Raw genomic sequence first — 19,440 nt, forward strand, 5'->3', positions numbered from 1 at the left:
AACTCAAAAACTGTCTAGACAATGGAGAGAAGGACCTGTACATTGACTACCATGCTGACTGTATCAAAAGTAAGTCACACATCCTGCAACTCAGCTTTAACCTTCAACCACAACCCTACCTCAACCAATCCACCATCACCCAAGACTAGGCACGCACGCCCCTAACTACCTCAATTCCAACTACTGCTGGCCTTAAATGCAAGCTACTCAATGCAAGAAGCCTTGCGAATAAAATACCTGAATTTCTCCTCTTACTAAATATGGCTAAATTCAACATCATATTTGTCTGTGAAACATGGCTCAACACATCTCTCCCTGACTCCATTACCACAGTAAGAGATTATCATGTTTACCGATCAGATCGTGAAATTCATAGAGGAGGTGGTGTTGCGATCTTCTATAAAAAGTCCTTACATCTAAAAAACATCCAAGTTACCCAGGAGCTTGCTCTTCCTGAGACCATCATCTGTGAACTATCCTTAAATATCACATTTCGATTCTTACTATGTTACAGAGCACCTGATTATGACATCGAACAGGTAAACAAGCTAAATACACTACTAACACTACACAATCTCCAAAGGCAGCATTCTACTCCCTGGTGGTCCTGGCCCCATCCCTGCATCACATGTAGGCCCTCATCTGAGTCCTGGCTCTCCAAGACCTCAGCCATCTGCACCTCCTGCCAGCGAACCACAACAGGAACATGGGCCTAAGAGTTTTACAGTACCGGCAAATAAAGGGCTGAACCAGTTCAACGTTTTTAATTCTTTGTGTCCTTTGCCCAAAGCATTTCCCGAGGGAATGTTTTGTAATGAAAGGCCATTTAATTCTTCATGATGTGCAGCTATACTGTTCCTATGGGGGGTTGAAGTGTCCTAATTTACAGGAGACAATCCTTTGGTCGAAATTAAAAAATCCTTTGGTACGGATTTAAAATAAGAACCAAAGAAAAGAGCACAGGACACTAATGATACAGATAACAGATAACAGATATTCAGAGTTGGAAGGGACCTTATAGGTCATCTAGTCCAACCCCCAACCCAAGTGGGAGACCTTACACCATTTCTGACAGTTGGCAGTCCAATCGCTTCTTGAAAGTCTCAAGTGATGGCACTCCCACAACTTCCGAGGGCAAAGTGTTCCATTGGTTGATTGTTCTCACTGTCAGAAAGTTTCTCCTTATTTCCAAGTGAAATCTCTCCTTGTTCAGTTTCCATCCATTATTCCTTGTCTTGCCTACAGGCGCTTTAGAAAATAGCCTGACTCCTTCCTCTCTGTGGCAGCCTCTCAAATATTGGAAGACTGCTATCATGTCTCCCCTGGTCCTTCTCTTCACCAGACTAGCCAAGCCCAGTTCCTGCAACCGTTCTTCATATGCCTTAGTCTCCAGTCCCTAATCATCCTGGTTGCTCTTCTCTGTACCATTTTTAGAGTCTCAACAATAGCGGTTAGTCCCAGAAAGAAAAATTATGATAGCTTCACACACACCCCATCACTCAATTTGATACAATAAAATAAGCTTTTGAAATTCTACTCGTTGGAATGAGGTTCTTCTTTTCTTTATTTAGCTTTTGGGAGAAACATCTGTCTTAAAAGGGCTTCATTTTATGTCTTCAGGGCTTTAGAGTTTTCTATGCTTTAATTAAATCTCATGAAGAAACCCCTCCCACTGGCCTGTTGTCACTCTGAGGATCTTACCCTTGGGCTTTGCTAGAGTTGATAGAAGCAAACAAATTCTAGCTTACTTGTTTTTTAATTATGTTTCTGTCAGATACAAGAAGGGACACGGTGGCTCAGTGGCTGTGATGACTGTTAGGATTGCATGGCACAAAGTAACACAGTCAGATAATAAGTAGGAGTGCCTTTATTAGCTTCAACTTTGCTCCCAATGTCCTGGTTACCTTCTGGTCTGAAGAAAAACTCTCCTCTGAATTCCCTCTCCCTTGTTCTACCTCTTGCCTGCTCTGCCCAGCCCGACTTTGCCCTTCCTCCACAGCCAATGGAGCCACACTCCCATTCCCTGTTCATCTTCCTCATCAGATTCAGACTCTGACAGGAGCATGACAATGGCTAAGATGCTGAGCTTGTCAATCAGAAAGGTCGGCGGTTTGAATCCCTAGCACCACGTAATGGAGTGAGTTCCCGTTACTTGTCCCAGCTTCTGCCAACCTAGCAGTTTGAAAGCAGGTTAAAAATGCAAGTAGAAAAATAGGGACCACTTTGGTGGGAAGGTAACAGTATTCAGTGCACCTTTGGCATTTAGTCATGCCAGCCACAAGACCAAGGAGACATCTTCGGACAGCACTGGCTCTTTAGCTTTGTAACGGACATGAGCACTATCCCATAGAGCCAGAAACAACTAGCACCTATGTACTAGCAAGTCATTAAAGTCACCTGGAGGTTTATCTGTGTCATCAGGGTCACTTGAGTGGTGCAAATTGGTGCGAAGCCTTCTTGGAACTGTTGAAAAGACTGTTGTCAAAATTGAACAGCCCTCTCTCAACAGAGGGGGAAGGATATGACACCATCTATCTTCAGCCTACAACATAGTCCACCCTACAAGTTTCAGGTCTTCATCTATAAAGAATGAGCGGCACTGTTTTATTAAAAGAATATTACATGTAATGCATAACAATCATTCATTTATTGACCATTTGAAGTTACAACAGCACTGAAAAAAGTGAGTAGTGGCCATTTTTCACACTTAAGTCCGTTGCAGCATCCTGTTCTGACCCAACCCTATTACCAGCAAGAGAATCTCAAACAGTCGCAGCAACTGAAACCTTCACAGCTTTCATCTACAAATAAACTTCTTTGTAGATAAAAGATGACTTGCAGCCAATTAGTCCAACCAGAAAAGCCTTGACAGAATTCTTCAGATAAGTCGGGGTCTCTACACACAATGCTGGGTCCTTTGAAACCAGGCTTATATTCCCTGGAGGGAGGGGCCATTATGTTGTATCCTTACTCCTGAGTCACCTGTGCTGCTCCATCTGTTCTCTTCTATGAATCATCCTGCACTGACACGCACTTGGCACAGGCTCCTTGGGAACCTCCTCATCACTGCTGCCAGCCCCCACAATCCCTGAAAGCAGCAGTCCACTCCCTGATGGTCCCAGCCCCTCATCCGAGTCCTCGCTCTCCTCCACCATCCGCACCTGCTGCCGCAACACATCCCCAAAGTCATGTCATCAAAATTCAGATAGTGGCAACTGGTATTTATGATGATTGCTGTGTCCCAGGTCACGTGAACATCTTTTGCGACTTTCTGACAAGCAAAGTCAATGGGAAAGCCAGATTCACTTAACAACTGTGTTACGAATTTAACAACTACAGTGGATCATTTTTGTGATCTTCAAAATCAGCTCTAGTTTCCCCTCACCCCCACACACATCTTTTTGTTACATAGATAGGATCTGACAAGGAAGAGGCATGTTTACCGGCCCAATACAAATGGCAAAAATAACTTCTTTATGTTCAGCCTTCTGGTTTCCCTTACCAGGAAGAGCCAACCAACCAATCTGGGGAGTAGGATTTGACATGCTTTTAAATCCAGAATTCAGTGCCACATAATGATGGTGACTGTGAGGCTGTGTTATTCTCTTCAGGGGATCTGAAATTAATTTCTGGGAAAATGAACAAGTAAAATGCTGTGATGCATTTTCAAACGCATATGAGATCATTTTATAACCACAGACAGCTTGTACACTTTTGTTGTTTATGAGACAGTGATTTAGTGCTAATCAGATTGCATGCTTCAAAATGTTAATTGCTTGACTACAGCGCTTGAGTAGGGAAATGAAGAAGAAAATCCTCTGTGTTATCCCCACATTGTTTTCACTTGCCTTGAAGTAAATCAGAGGACCCCTCCCATTATTCACCTGGGTATGAGATTCTATTGACCAAGGGCCTAAAATTATATTGTGAAGGTTATGTGAATCCCACCAACACATGATTTTGTTTCCGTTTCTTATTGTTTTACGAAAGAATGATGTTTTCTCACTTTCCTCCAACTCACTGAGTTTCCTTGATTCCAAGAAAATAGGTGACATCATATTATGAAATTATTAAATCTAATTTTTACATGACTCAAAGTTGAGAGCAGTTTTTTTTTAAATTAACATAATTGGGAATACATCAGAAAGATATAGAGCAACAGTCATATACATTCCACAATTTTGTTTGGTTTGGTTTTATTCTTAACTTGCTATGAGCCACAGTGGTCCAGTGGTTAGAGGGCAGTATTGCAGGCTACTTCTGCTGACTGCCTGCAATTTCAGGTTCAAATCTTACCAGGCTCAAGGTTGACTAGCCTTCCATCCTTCCAAGATGGGTAAAATGAGGACCCAATTTGTTGAGGGCAATATGCTCACTCTGTAAACTGGTAAGAGAGGGTTGTGAGGCACTTTAAAGTGGTATATAAGTCTAGGTGCTATTGTCAGCGTTCCAGCAAATCTTCATTCCAGTCAATAACTCTGAGACAGACATATCTCAAAGGTACCTTTATTTGGAAATAGTAACTGGCACATCTGTGGAATCTTGAAACTGAAAGTTCTGGACTTCCTTGCAAAAGTCAAAACTACAAATCCATCCCTCCTTAGCCATTATCCCATCACATATAGGATGGATGATCATTATCCGTCCTAACTTAAGATTCCCATTTCATTATACACCACACTCAGTGACCTTGATCCAAACCAAAAAAAAAAAATTTTTGTCTAACTAGATATACTCAAATGAATTCCTCCCTCCCACTTTCTCAGACCCAATTGTGGCAGTGTGGGAGCATCGAATCTCAATATGGTTTCCAAAGCTGACAGCTATTGCTATTAGATCGGTCAGGGATATAAAGCTTATAATGCTGGCTGCAGTCCAGCATTGATGCATGACGGTTTCAGTCCTAAGATTCAGATTCAGTGTTATTGCTTTCAGGAGGAAGAAAACAAGTTTCCTAAAAACTGCCAAACTCCATGCATCGTTTACTTTGGAGTGAATGAGAGTCACAGTAGCCAAAGTGAAAATATTCAGAAATTAATGAGTTTTCTTGTTTGGAAAGATGCTAGGTTTACTGGTTTATTTCAGCTGCATGCCTTTATTTAGTTAATTAATTTATGGCTAACATTTCTATGTCACTCTACTGATTTCTTCCTTCAGAGAAAAAATGGAGGATTAAAAACAATACAATGCTAATAAACAGTATGTAATATAATGACATTGATCAACAGGGGTAGATACTCAGATCTAACATCCCCAAATGCCAACTTTCAGCTTTCACTTCTTGATGGAAAGGAAGGAAGTTGTTATTCCATATAAAACCAAGCTATTCCATAAGACAGGAGGAGGACACCACTAAAGGCCTTATTTCATAGATGGGACTGTTTTGGAGACAAGACCCTCAGCAGGACCTCTCTCCCAGACATTACCAGACTACTTGATGAATGTTAGGGTTTTCACTTCCCAATCAACCCCCAAACTATGAGATCCAATTTCACTATGTCACCCACAGAGGCGGTATTCAGCAGGTTCTGACCAATTCTGGAGAACCAGTAGCGGAAAATTTGAGTAGTTCGGAAAACCGGAAAATACCACCTCTGACTGGCCCCACCCCCATCTATTGTCTGCCTCCCAAGTCCCAGCTGATCTTCTTTTGTTGCCCTGCACAGGAGAACAGAGTTGGAAAGCAGGTTAGTGGGGGTGGGGAAGAAATGGGATTTTGCAGTAACCTTCCCCCAGGAGTGCGGAGGTAATGGAGATTTTATTGTATCCTTCCCCTGCCATGCCCACCAAGCCATGCCACCAAGCCATACCCACAGAATTGGTACTAAAAAAATTGAATCCCACCACTGATCACCTGTCCTCAAAACAGTTAGGAGGACAAAAGGAGGTTTCAGAATTATGCTGGTTCCAAAGCCTGGAGAATAATGAATCTCATGGGTGGGAAAGATCATTCCTAAGAACAGGAATTGCCAAAGAGTAGGCATGCTTCCTGGGTCTCACAAGATGACATGCTTTAAGTAAGGGCTCTGGAAACACACCCACTCCTCAATGGAATAAGACAACTGACCGCAGCTCACTTGCCAGGGGACCACTTTCCACAGGACAGTTCAACAAATACAAAAGCTAAATTAATTTCAGCCGAACCAGGGGAAATAATAATAAAATAAAGGAACTCAATCCAGAAATACAAGTTACAATAATTTTGATAAAAAATAGCCACCAATAAAAATAACTGAATGAAACAATTAATACAGAGTTGAATTGTCCTGCAGCAAGTTGGCCCTGGTGAGTTGTCCTAGATCCTCCTCTCCAAGCAGGTATAAGAGATCAAGACACTTTGTTGTCTGACAGCTGCAAAAAGGGGAAGGGCTAAAAGTAGTCAGGATTGCTAGGCATTGATATCAATGGGGAAGTATTTGGTCACTAAAGAACTTGCATGAGAAGTTTTGCTGTTGGGATTTGGAGCAGTAGAATTAGAAGCACATTGGTTCAGCCAGTTGCTAACATAAGAACACCAAATCCCCATGTGTAAAAATTCTTGCTATACAAATTTCAAAAGGAGGCCCTCAAATCCAAGAAAAGTAAGTTATGCTAATAACAGCAATTGGGGTTTTTCAAGTGTTCCTCTGAAAAGCTGAAAAATACCATCAAAAGTCTGATGTGCAATTTGAGAAACGTTGTGTTTGGACAACATTTGTCAGCATGCATCAATTTTGTAATAGCTCAATGATACTATTATTGTACAGAAATGGATGCTTCTTTGCTTCTATTAAATCTCTCCTTGAGGTACAGTTTATTTTTCTGCTTGGTCAAATAACTCATTTTTTGTCATTGGATATTGACAATTATCTTACTGTTGCTTTGGGTCATGAACAATTCTAATAGCTAGCAATTATAGGCATATTCTTTAATTATGCAGAAAACTGCCTTCTGCAGCACATTTGCAAACCAGAGGGTATTAGTTTCTGGTATTCACACTTTTTATAGAAAGACACATATTTGTGGATGGTGTTATAAGATTTTGGTTGTTTAGTCATGTATGTCATTATGAATGAAGAAATGAAACAATTGTTTATTCAGAACTGAAACACCCAAGTAATTTGAATATAATTTATTATGCTATTTTTAAAATAAAATAAAAATTCTAATATGTGGATATTATCTTCTGGTTTCCAAAATTGAATTAATTCATTATGAGGGAGATGAGAATACTCTGAGAATATTCAAGATGGCAGTGTTTGGATGTTTGGCAGCCAGAAGAGTTATTCTCACTGGTATTGTAGACATACATATTATAATCAAATCATTATGCATAAGGAAGGATTCACCAGTGTTCATATTAAGCAGGAACCAAATCATCAAATGCCAATTATGTGTTTGTTAACAATATGAGAGTTAAATTATCCATTATATGCTATCAGCTCAATTTGCTGAAGATCTGAAGGCTATTCCTGCATGCAATGGCATACACATAGGCTGTTATTTATCATCAAGAACATGCATGCAGAAATTGGTTGGAAAAGCCAATGGGGATGCACTGAAAATAGTGTGGACACACATTTCCCTATTTTTGGCCTCCAGGTTTCCAAATTTGAAGAGCTGGGTGGTACCATCTTTCAACTGGGTAGCAGTTTATAAAAGAAAGTCACGGATGAAATACCTTTTCACCAGGGGTAGGATTCAATTGGTGTTACTACCAGTTCAGTCAGAGTGCATTTCTACCACACTCGCAAAACAACATCAGCTGTGCTGCCTGGACAGCTGACAAGCGCTGCACTCAGGTGCATAGTGTTTGAAAACCCTCTTCTTTCCTGCTTTTTCAACCTCAGCTGTGCCATGCAAAGCAGCTCAGGTTGAAAAAGCAGAAATAAAGGACAGCCAAGAGCCCGGGCAGGCAGTTGAGCCAAACAGATGACCAGAAGGTTGTTGCACCGAACCGGTTCAGTGTCAGCTGCTCTTCAGAATTACCGGTTCTATAGAACCAGCCTGAACCGGTAGCATCCCACCCCTGCTTTTCACATAAAACAGGTACATATTCTAAAACGTTAAAGTACATTTCAAGCCAGTAAAAATCTTGCTCAACTCAACCAATTTTTCATGGCCCCATTGGAGCCCAGTTGGGAAGAGAAGGAGAAGTTGGGACTGGGACCATCTGACGGGGATGGCACATCTCCCTTGGCATGTTTGGAGAGGCCAGGGGCTGAGGACAATGCTGTCCTGGGCCCCTCAGGCATTGGAGGAGGTGGTCAACCAGACAGAGAGCTACCTGCCTGTGCAGACACAGGGAAGAATCGGCTGCTGACAGGCAGTGGTGCTGATAGACAACAGATCTCCTCTGATGAGGAACAGCTGTCTCCTCCACTTAATCCAAGGGCAAGGAGAGCAGAATATGGGCAAGCCCAGAGAAGGGCTGCAAGACTACTTGGGAAGAGGTCACTCCACCCCTCCTCACAAGGAGCATCTGGAGTGGAGGAACTTAAGAAGAAATCATGGGGAGTTTTTTATGTTTATTTATTTATTTGATTTGTCAATCGCTTACAAAATAATAGGTATAAGTATATACATAATTTTGAATACATGAAATGGGTACATATAAGAAAAATAAAAGAAACAATAGGACAGGGACGGTAGGCACATTGGTGAGCTTATGCACAGACCTCTTAGGAAAGGGGTGAGGTCAATAGTAGACAGTCTAAGGTTAAAGTTGTTGGGGTTTGGGGAAGAAACCACAGAGTCAGGTAGAGTATTCCAGACATTGACCACTCTGTTGCTGAAGTTGTATTTCCTGCAATCAAGTTTGGTGCGATTAACCTTTGTATCCATTGTTTGCTCTTGTATTGTTATGGTTGAAGCTGAAGTATTCATTGACAGGTAAGTCATTGAGTTAGTCTTTGCCAGGAACAAGTGGTTGCTTTGTCTTTACACCCCCTCAGCTTTGACTCCTGCCTGTTCTGCTATTTGCCTTGCCTTGCTTCAAAGATTGTTCTTCACCTTTTGTCTTGGCCCTTACCCTTGTCTTGAAGATTGCTTTTGGCCTTTGCTTCACTATACCCTTAGAATGGCCTCTTGCCTTGGATCTTTTCTTTGCCCTGAAGACTATCATTGTCTTGTGCCTGGACTCTGCCTTGTGGATTGGACCTGGAACCCTGGTCCTTGCCTTGTGAGCATGCTCATATTCTGTGGACTTTATTTGTAGTATAGGGGCTGTTGTTTGGGGGACTGAGGGGGCTGCGTTCAGGGTAGTATGGGAGTAGAGGCTTACTGATCATTGGAGGGCCATTTGCTGGACCATTTGTTGAGGTAAATAGAGGATTTGCCTTGACCACATGGGTCATAACACAACTTTAAAACTGTTATCCAAAACTCAGATTTTACAGTCCCAATAGAAAATGCAGTTTCAGATTTGGGACTCAGGGTGTTAGATCACAGTACAGAGTTTATTTATATAAGAACTATATAGATAAAACAATGCTGCAATGCATGTCATTAATTATCATGAGCTAATGGTTGTCTATATGGCCAAGCATTGCACAAATATCTGCATAGATCACGAGATCTGTCAGCTTCTTGCAAAATGATGATCAAGTCCATGAACTATTGTATCGAGACCATCTTATTTGAAGGTCATATCAGAAAATAAAGCTAGAAGTAAAATACAAGAGCACCACCTTATGGTTTTAACTTGATTTATATAAAATGTATAAAAGTCCTGATCATGACTGCATTCCATTTTGCCTAACCACACAAAGCACTTAGACCACAACAAAGCTCAGCAAACAAAATTAAAACAAAAAAAAACAAAAGCGGATCATCATCAGCCTCTTCGTTGAAATCCCCTGTTTTCTTCATTCAGGTAAAAATAATTTAAGAAAGAAAACTTTTGTTTGGAATTAAATCTTATTTCACACTTTACAGTCATATTTCATAATTTAATAGTATTGGAAACACAAAGGAGGAGGTGCAATTCTAATTATCTAGCCAAAGCAATAGGACATGTGTCCCATATTTACTGTTTTTAGCTATAAATCTTCTTATGCTGTAATGTGGGCAGCCTCAGTAATAGAGTAGCATAATAATTACAATCAACAATGCTTTGATTTCTAATTTGGCTGAGAACTTTCTGGAAGCTCCTATCAGAAGCTAGTGACGAATGGGATTTAAAGTCCTAGAAACATGTCTGTGGTTTGTTCACTCCCCATTTCTGATAAGGCCAGGTTCAAATTCTCTCCATCATAGCATTTTATACCCATTAATTATGGATAAATAATGAATTATGAATCTTGTTAATAAAAAACAGCAGAAATGTTTACAGGGCTGCTAAATAGCAATGCTCAAAACATCAGCAACCACGTTTCAGTAATTTAGAAGTGCAGAGGAAAAAAATGTCATGATATGTTGGCACAAGAGCTCTAAAAGGAAATAAAGGTCATGTTTAAATCCAAAAAGATTAAGCTTTACCTCCTTTATAAACATAACTTCCATTTAATTGTATTGTTGATTGTCCTGATTGTACAGAGTAAAACCTTCCCTCTCCTCCCAAAAAATTATGTGAGTCTTTCACATTTACATTTGAAATTTGGCCAGAAAGAATCAGTTTTTCCTACTCCAAGCAGTAAAGTATCAAAAGCAATGATAAGATTTTCCTTCTTGTGTTATAAGAAGTTTATCTCATGAGATGGAAATATCATTAGCCTGGGGAACAAACTGGGGAAAGGAAGGGAAGGGAAGGGAAGGGAGGGGAGGGGAGGGGAGGGAGGGAAGGAAGGAAGGAAGGAAGGGAGGGAGGGAGGGAGGGAGGGAGGGAGGAAGGAATTATTCCTTTTGTTAACGAAGACATTTTGAGGAAGAAGAGATGAGTTATTGACAAGATTGTGTTTATGTTCTGATTAAAAGAATGACCAAGAATTTGTGGGTCTGACAACATTGCAGTACACCTTTGCTATATCTGCCACTGTATCACAAGAGTCAATAATTGGTAATGTAAGTGGGAATTATTTAGAAGGGGAGATGTCATAGCAATAGTAGTTTGGAAAGGTCATCATGGGATTCTAATATCATTTGTAACTATCAGAATTGTTGTGCCCAGGGTGTCTTTGAAGAGAAATTGAAGATAGTCCATTTTTCTTTTACCAATTAGTCATGCCTACCTAATCCATCTGCATAATAGTATCAGTCTCTGTCTAAAAAGGAAATTGTTTCCTGCCTGAGGGTTCTTCACTTCTTAAGCAGTATAGTACTACCTCCTATTTGGAGGTAGTACTATAATATCAGAGGTCTTCAACCTTAAACACTCAAAGACCCATTTGGACCCATTTCCCACATAAAAGAAAACACAAAATTATGCCTACCCAGGTTTTGTGGCTCCTGGTGTTTTCTGTGAGAAATGGGTGTCTCTCTCTCTCCCTCCCTCCCTCCCTCCCTCTCATTTCTGTTTTTTTGTGTTTTACCTTCTCAGGCCAGGCAGGGAGGGGAGGAGGAGGGGAGGGGCCAGCCACTGGTAAGATCACCCAACAGGGAACCAAAGCAGAAGGCCCAAAGAGCTGCATGAGGCTCCAGAGCTGCGGGTTGCTGATAGCCGTACTATATTGTGCAAACCTTTGGCCACCTTGGGAATACAATTTAGAGGAATGGGGAGCACATCAAGTAACAAAAGTAAATATTTCATCCTCCTACAAGTTCAGTGAAGCTCCTACTGGACATAAAGATGTTCTATGTACTGTAAACTAAAAAAAATACCCCTCATTTTTTAAACTTAGAATGTCCAATACAATATCACACCTTTCCTAGAAGAGTGGAATCTCAGATTTAAAAATGCCCCTGCAAACATATGAATGTACAACTAATTACATTGTAAATGATTTCTGAGTCTATTATATGATCTACATTCCTCTTATTACAGAGCTTTATGCTTTAAAAAAAACAGGCTGGTCAACATAAGAACCCTAGATCAATAAGTCTTTGTCAAATAATTTAGCCTGTTACATCCTTCCTGCCCTTTACACACTTCAATTATCTTCAAAGCCTAGTAACTACATTCTGACATATAGTATTTGCTGAAATATCTTCTGTTGAAATACACTTAGCATGCCATTTAGAATATTTCATTAGGGACAAGCTTCTTGTAACAAGCAAGTATTGTCCTAACATAAAGATGAGTCAAGGTATGCTAGACCTGGGGTCTCCAACCTTGGCACCTTTAAGCAAAGCTGGCTGGAGAATTCTGGGAGTTGAAATCTACCAGGCTTAAAGTTGCCAAGATTGAAGACCCTTGTGCTACCTAGTGAGATTTGATCTCTATCAATGCCATTTTGTTTTGTCGTGTTTTGTGGTATTTCCCTGGTTGAAAAGATCCACTTTGGGCATTATAGTATTGTGAGAAAGCTGGGAAGGCATAGAATTGCCAACAACATGGAATGCATCTGAAATCAATTCTGATTTAGTATGTCTGAAAAGTTGTTGTTTGAATAAATGGATGAAGGAATGCAGTGTAAGCTCCCTTAAGCTCCTAGAGCAGGGCTGTCAAACTTGCAGCCCGCGGGCCGGATGCATCACACACTGGCCACGCCCATGCCCAGTTTAGTGAAGGGGGAAAAAGTCACGATATATCATGTGGTGCTGCCATGACGATGCTAGTTTGACACCCCTTTCCTAGAGGAATAAGGAATAAGGAATAAGTAGGGGGCATGCATAAGCGCACCAACATGCCTACCATCCCTATCCTATTGTTTCTTTTATTTTTCTTACATCCATGTATCCATGTATTCATAACTATGTTTTTACTTATACCTTTAATATTGAAAGCAATTGACAAACCAAATAAAATAAATAAAAAATTAATAAATATCTAATTAAACAATTAATTCAAGTAGTAGGTGGTTCAAAAACTATGTGTCACACTCCTCTCAGTTCTTTTATGAGAGATTGCCAAGCCTATTCTAGAATTCTTGAGTTTAGTCCCATGAATTACTATGGAATAAAATTAACTACTTCCTAAAGGAGATTCTCTAACTTTTATTAAAACAATTAACTGGATTTAAATTCCTCTTTCTACATGTTCTTAGTTTATTGGTTTGGTTTTCAGTTTTATCTTTTCATTATGTTTTTACACTATAAAAGTGATGGAAACTAAAATGTCTTTTGAAGCACCGTACATAATTAATTAAATTAAACATTTCATACAAGGGTTCCTTATACTGCTTTTCAGACCATCATTGTTCCCCTAATGTGGTATACAATACTTTGTTTTGCAGCCTCATTGTATTTGCACTTAAATGTTGTTAGTTGCGAAGTCATGTCCAACCCATCACGACCCCATGGACAACATTCCTCCAGGCCTTCCTGTCCTCTACCATCTTCTGGAGTCCATTTAAGCTCACACCAACTGCTTCAGTGACTCCATCCAGCCATCTCATTCTCTCTCGTCCCCTTCTTCTTTTGCCCTCAATCATTCCCTGCATTAGGCTCTTCTCCAGTGAGTCCTTCCTTCTCATTACATGGACAAAGTATGTGAGTTTCATCTTCAGGATCTGGCCTTCTAAAGAGCAGTCAGGGTTGATCTCCTCTAGGATTGACCGGTTAGATTGCCTTCTAATCCAAGGGACTTGCAAGAGTCTTCTCCAGCACCATAGTTCAAAGGCCTCCATTCTTTGGTGCTCAATCTTTCTTATGGTCCAGCTTTCACAACCATACATTGCAACTGGGAAAACCATTGCCTTGACTATACACACTTGCACCTAAGTACACGTGCCCAATTACTCATCCATCTGGGGGCTTCATATCACACAATATTTCTGAGTATGTAAATTCAAACTCAGCAAATGTGACTAGCAAGTCTTTGTGATAAGCACAGCAAAGCTAATAAGCACAGCCTCATTCCCTCAATACCTGAAGTTTCAACTGAAAGGATTATACCACAGAAAGTCTATTTAGTCTACAGTTTCAGTCCAAGAGAAACAGTTAGTGGTCAGGATCAAAGAAGCAGAAAGTACTTACAGCAAAGTCATTAAGCAAAAGCACTGTCAATATTCCAAGGAAGTGGGATAACTTTGGCATTTAAGGTAGTAAAGATTCTATTTCTGGCAAAGATCAAAGTTTTCAAGGTCAGAATAAAGAAATGTTCTAACATTTAACTGATGTCAAGTAAAGATATTTATATTGAAATCTCCTGTCTCTTACCTGTAAAGAACTAGTGCTAATTAAAATTTATTTTTTTAGAAATTGAGCAAATCCATCATTATTCCCAAGTAAACTACTACTTCCAAGGCATTCTTCATGGAGTCTGGGACCATTTTTTTCTGTCTGCTATTTGACTCTTAATCCAGTAATATCACTGTTCTTATATGACAAAAAACTTATCTTGGCACCTGACTCATGTCTAGGATTGGAGAGTTGATTCAGTAAAAATGGTTGTGCACAATCAGTGTTGGTCTTAACATAGTATAACAAGATGGAAGATTTTTTGTTCAGTTCCTTCGATCCTATTTTCTCGGTGTGGAAAAGAACGTCTTTAGAAGGTCAAAAATATACATCTTTCAAACCTTTGGACAAAAATAGTTTTCAGAAGGAAAATATATACAAGGAATAAGGGTGGTGAGCAATCCTTTGAAGTAGAATTGCACCAAAAGATGCTCAAAATAATAACTCTTTAATTGTAGTACACAGACATTTCAAAAAGCAAAATACCTTGTGCCAGTCTTGGGAAGTTTCCAACTATGCCTAAATGTATTTTGAGATATTATTCGGATAAATGACTCAGTAGGATTAAAGAAAGATGCAACTTAATGGAGTTGGAGTAAACAGCATTGGGAAGACTATTTACATTTTTACAAATACGTATCATCTTCTGACCATGCATAACTGAACTCTTATAATTATTTTAATGTATTAAACAATGTACCTTTTGTGTTGCATTGGCCCCTTGTAAGTGTATCAAAGGGTGTAACAAATAGTATTGTTTTTTTTTACTTTTTACTTTACCACCATACAAAAAGATAAATAATGTAGAGTACTGCAGTTGCATAGTCCTGTATAGCAATTTCATCTAATATTCATCTACATAGAATGTCTGAGTTCAAAGCAGAATAATAATCAACAATGGGAAAAGGCCATTGCTGAAGATACTTCATTGTGGGAAATAAACTAAGAGACTAGATCATTTACTGCACTAAATGTTGCCTTCTACATGTACTGCTACTGCAGTTTTCAGATTTCCTAATGTTTGCATTGTTTGAGAATTCTGGGAGTTACATTCCTGGGTGGATGATGAATCAAGACATTCTTCTATATGAATGAGCCAGTTATATCGAAGAGGCCCCAGTAGCAAAAATACACAAATCTAAGAATAGATCAGTGACCCATCTGGACCAGCATTCTGTCCTATAATGTGGCTACTTTATGTACCTAAACACTAACAAAATAGTGATTGCCTTCTTTCACTTTTGCTCCCTAGCCCTGATGATCTTGCTTAAATAAATTTCATCAGAGTAGACCTTTCAAAAGAGAAAAAAACTGAAGTTACAGCTATGCTTCTGCCAAACAAAACATTATATGAGAAATCACATATGAACATCTGCTATTATCAATCAAACACTGAAAATTTTGCAATGATTGTATAGCATCCTATATAGTAACTTACTTTTATAAAAAATATTTCAAGTGTGTGAAAAGTATAGAATTATAATAAAAAATACCACAAAAATACTAAATGAATCTTTAAAAAAAAAAAAAAAACCTCATTACTTGATGCAAGTTTCTTCCAAGAAGAAATCCCTTGCTATTTTATGTTGATATGATAGAACAGTGCAGACACTGGAAAAATGTACCTCAGATACGAAATAAATACGTTTGTTGTCCTTTCTCTAATTTAATTTAAAAATTTTCCCCAAAATAAGCATTTTTACATATAGCTTTAAGTTCATTTTGCCAATATCAAGTTATATTTCCTTTTATTATTTCTGAAAGCAATAGTGAAAAAGCGTCTGCAGTTATTTGAAATCCTGTGCAGTAAAACAGATGGCCACATATGATGAAAACCTATATTTCATTTCAAGCCTTTGGCAATGAGAGCATATATTGAATCCATGCATTGACATTAAAAATTGCCAAGAAGCTAAACTGAGTTTGCAATAGCTCTTCGAAAAACCAATCCTCACACACACACACACAAAAAAAAACAATCCCCAAACTTTTACCAACAATTTTGTGTGATTCAACTCTGAAACCTAAAGACTTACTATAAGTATTCCACCCAAGCTGGAAGAAAAAAAGGAGTATTTTTCCTTGGTAAGGTAGAAGGAAAGAAGTTGCTGTAGAAATGAGGAAGAACATGGGTTTGAAAAACATTAAAAAATTACTGAGAATCTCAGATGAGAGAGGAAACTATCAACCATTCCTAAAATTAATTTTCTCTGACTGCAAACACAATTTTGGGAAATGCCCTGATGCCATCCTCTTTAGATTAGTATCTGAGATTCATGATTCATCAATGAAAATCCTGCATTAGACAATGTTTTGCCGTTTTTGTTGCCAATCATGCATTTGGAATAAAATAATGGGAAATAAAGGTAGACACAGACTGGACAACCTGAATGTATTTCCCCAGTAAATCAGTGGGATCAAAACTTAGCATACTGAGCCTAGATCTAGCCCAAACTATACCAAATAGGTTGTGAATTTCTGCCTATGGAGATGGACAGGTGATGGCAAATAAAGGTTTAGAATTTTATTTTAAAGCCCATATGCTGCTTTTCTGTTTGAAACCAATGACCAAAGCAGCTAGCAAAAGAGTTACAGCACACAGAAATCAAACCCAGCAGCAACAGAAGAATAACTACAGCAGCAAGAGATCAAATAAAACCAGCAGAAAAACATAAGATACTTTTTATGACCATTCAAAACACTGACTCAAAGACACTAAATAAATAAGTACCGGGTATACTTCAGCAAATACATCCTGAGAAACTGCAGGCTGATAATGAACTGCCATTTATCAGATTAAAAACGAAGAAGAAAAGTCGTCTAAGAATCTGTAGAATTTTTTTCATCTCCTAATTGGTAAAAAATACCAACATTGTTCAAAATCCAATGAGCTCATGTTAAATCTCATGTTATTGTGCTCAGAACAGGTGTTCTTAAATCATGCCCAGGAGCATCACAAAACAGCTGCTAAAATTCTTCTACCTCTCTACTCTAAAGAAGGGATTGTGTGGATTAAATCCATCTATGATCATATTAGGTGCTGGAAATAAAAGGATGAATAGCTGGAGATGGCTTCCAGCATTGTCTTCTGCTAAATGACCTCCAGCTGTTGCCGTTATCTGATACCATCAAGTGCTGTTTGACCTTTTTTTTAATTCCCATCTAGGTAAGTGAAGACAAAAACACAAGAGATGAGAAGGAAATAAAAACTGAGGATTACAGTTATGTCTCTATGATGAGCTCAGATTCTCATTCTAACGGGCTTGGTAGGTTTCTAAAATGGAACATTCCGCTATTCATTTATGATTATATTTTTTAAAAGTTTAATTCTTCTATAATATTGTTGAATATATGCATCAATACAATTTATATGTATTACTTTCCCAGAGATAGAGTCAATCCAAGTATATATGGCAGACATTTCTCCACAATATTAATAGACATTCCAAATGTTTTAAATTTCTAAGTGACTTCAAGATTGTGGAAGACACCATGCCTACCTATGCTTACTCAGTTTGTTTTTTCTTGCATTTGTGTAATTAGTGATTGAGTGGTGTAGTAGCCTAGAGATGGAGCTTTTGCCTCACAATCAGGAGGCTGTGAGTTTGACCTAGGTAGAGGCAGATATTTCTCTCTCTGAGCACACTGAGAATATAACTCCGCATTGGTGACAGGAAGGGCATCTGGCCAGTAAACACTCAGCTCCATTCAGTTGCTCAGACTTCACCCTGCAAGGGATTATGAGGTCATTAAAAGAAGATGATTTGTGTCCATAAAGTGCAGAGTTCTCAGTAATTCACATTTTTCTCCCAATGGCAAAATTTATTCCCGTTAAAGGCTGTAAATTGATAGGTTGGCAACCTAGTCTGTTAAAAATAAACAGGCACAGTTGCATAACTTATAGGTTACTCTTGCATTTCTGCTACCGTGCATTCAGAATTGGACAGGATTAGGGTGGGAACAGAATGTTGCATTTCCACAGTCATTTAACATCACATGTTTGTCTATGTTGTTTAGAAATGTTACAAACTAATGAGAGCCTTTTCTATTTGTTGATAAATATTTTAAATGTTTCCTCACTGAAGTTATAGATGTGACAGCTTTCCACTATACCATATTCATTCATGAAAGTTTAATTAGCATTGTGACTGTTTCTCTGTAGAAATCCGTAAGAAAATGTAAAATGCTTCCAGATGGTTATTTTAAATGAAAGAATAATGTATTCTCCCAACATTAACAGGCAGTCCAAGCATAGAAGAACCACCTGGAGCCTGTTTGGAAATCCAGAAGAAGAAAGGGATGAATGCTGATGCAGAACCAAACGAATATAATGAGGAAGAAATGGTGGAAAAAGAAGAAGGAAATAAATTAGAAAAAAATGCATTTCATTTGAGAAATAGTTGCTACAGCTTGTATAGTAACATACTTAGGGATGTCCCAGAAGCAAAGAGTGAAAACGTCAGTTTCTCAGAGGGACCACCCTTGCCACCTCGAAATCAATTACTTGCCAGTAAACAAAGTGAATCTTTCTACTTGTATACAGGTATAGACTCATGGTATAACACAAAACATTTATAGCAAAATTGCATAAATATTCAAGATCCCAGCTACATCAGATCAAAACCATATGTATTCCCTCATTCTCTGCTGAACAGAGTCTGATCCAGGAAACTAATTAGCAGACCAGAAAAGTTAGATCATACTCCATGGCAGCTTCCTAATTATTTTACTTTATTTTTATTTGATTTGTCAATCGCTTACAAGATAATAGGTATAAGTATAAACATGAGTAAGAATACAGGAAATAGGTACAAATAAATGGGGACAAAAGGACGAGGATGGTAGGCACGATTGTGCACTTATGCACTTCCCTTACAAACCACAGTACCATTGATGGCCCTATCCCCATTACACTTATTGATATCCCTACAGCAGGGGTTCAAACTCAAGGCCCAGGGGGCCAGATCTGGCCTGCAGGGTGCTTAGATCTGGCCTGCGGGGCCATCCTGGAAACAGCAAAGGACCGGCCCACGATGCCTCTGCCAGCAAAAAACAGAGCTTGAAAAGGCCTCGTTTTTACTGGCAGAGGGTTACAGAAGGCCTTTGCAGCCGAAAACTGGGCTCTGAAGCCTGTTTTTGCTGTCAGTGTGCTCAGGCCACCACAGGCACCCCTGGCACAAGTGATGTCAAGCTAGCCATGCCCACCCTGGCTACACCCACCCTGGCCCCCCAAAGTCAAACAGA

General features: G+C 39.2%; 1 protein-coding gene across 2 annotated transcripts in view; it reads left to right on the top strand.

The window, feature by feature from the left end:
* Positions 1–19,440, top strand: part of BANK1 (B cell scaffold protein with ankyrin repeats 1) — a 159,034-nt gene that overhangs the window by 124,225 nt on the left and 15,369 nt on the right. For both annotated transcript variants that reach the window (XM_026698275.2, XM_026698276.2), the window contains 2 exons: positions 17,363–17,462; positions 18,437–18,739. In XM_026698275.2, the coding sequence (XP_026554060.2) occupies positions 17,363–17,462; positions 18,437–18,739 (403 nt within the window). The remainder of the gene's footprint in view (positions 1–17,362; positions 17,463–18,436; positions 18,740–19,440) is intronic.

Source organism: Pseudonaja textilis, chromosome 6 (genome assembly GCF_049901715.1).
Source record: "Pseudonaja textilis isolate UNSWEBS1 chromosome 6, rPseTex1.2, whole genome shotgun sequence".
Lineage (NCBI taxonomy): Eukaryota > Metazoa > Chordata > Lepidosauria > Squamata > Elapidae > Pseudonaja > Pseudonaja textilis.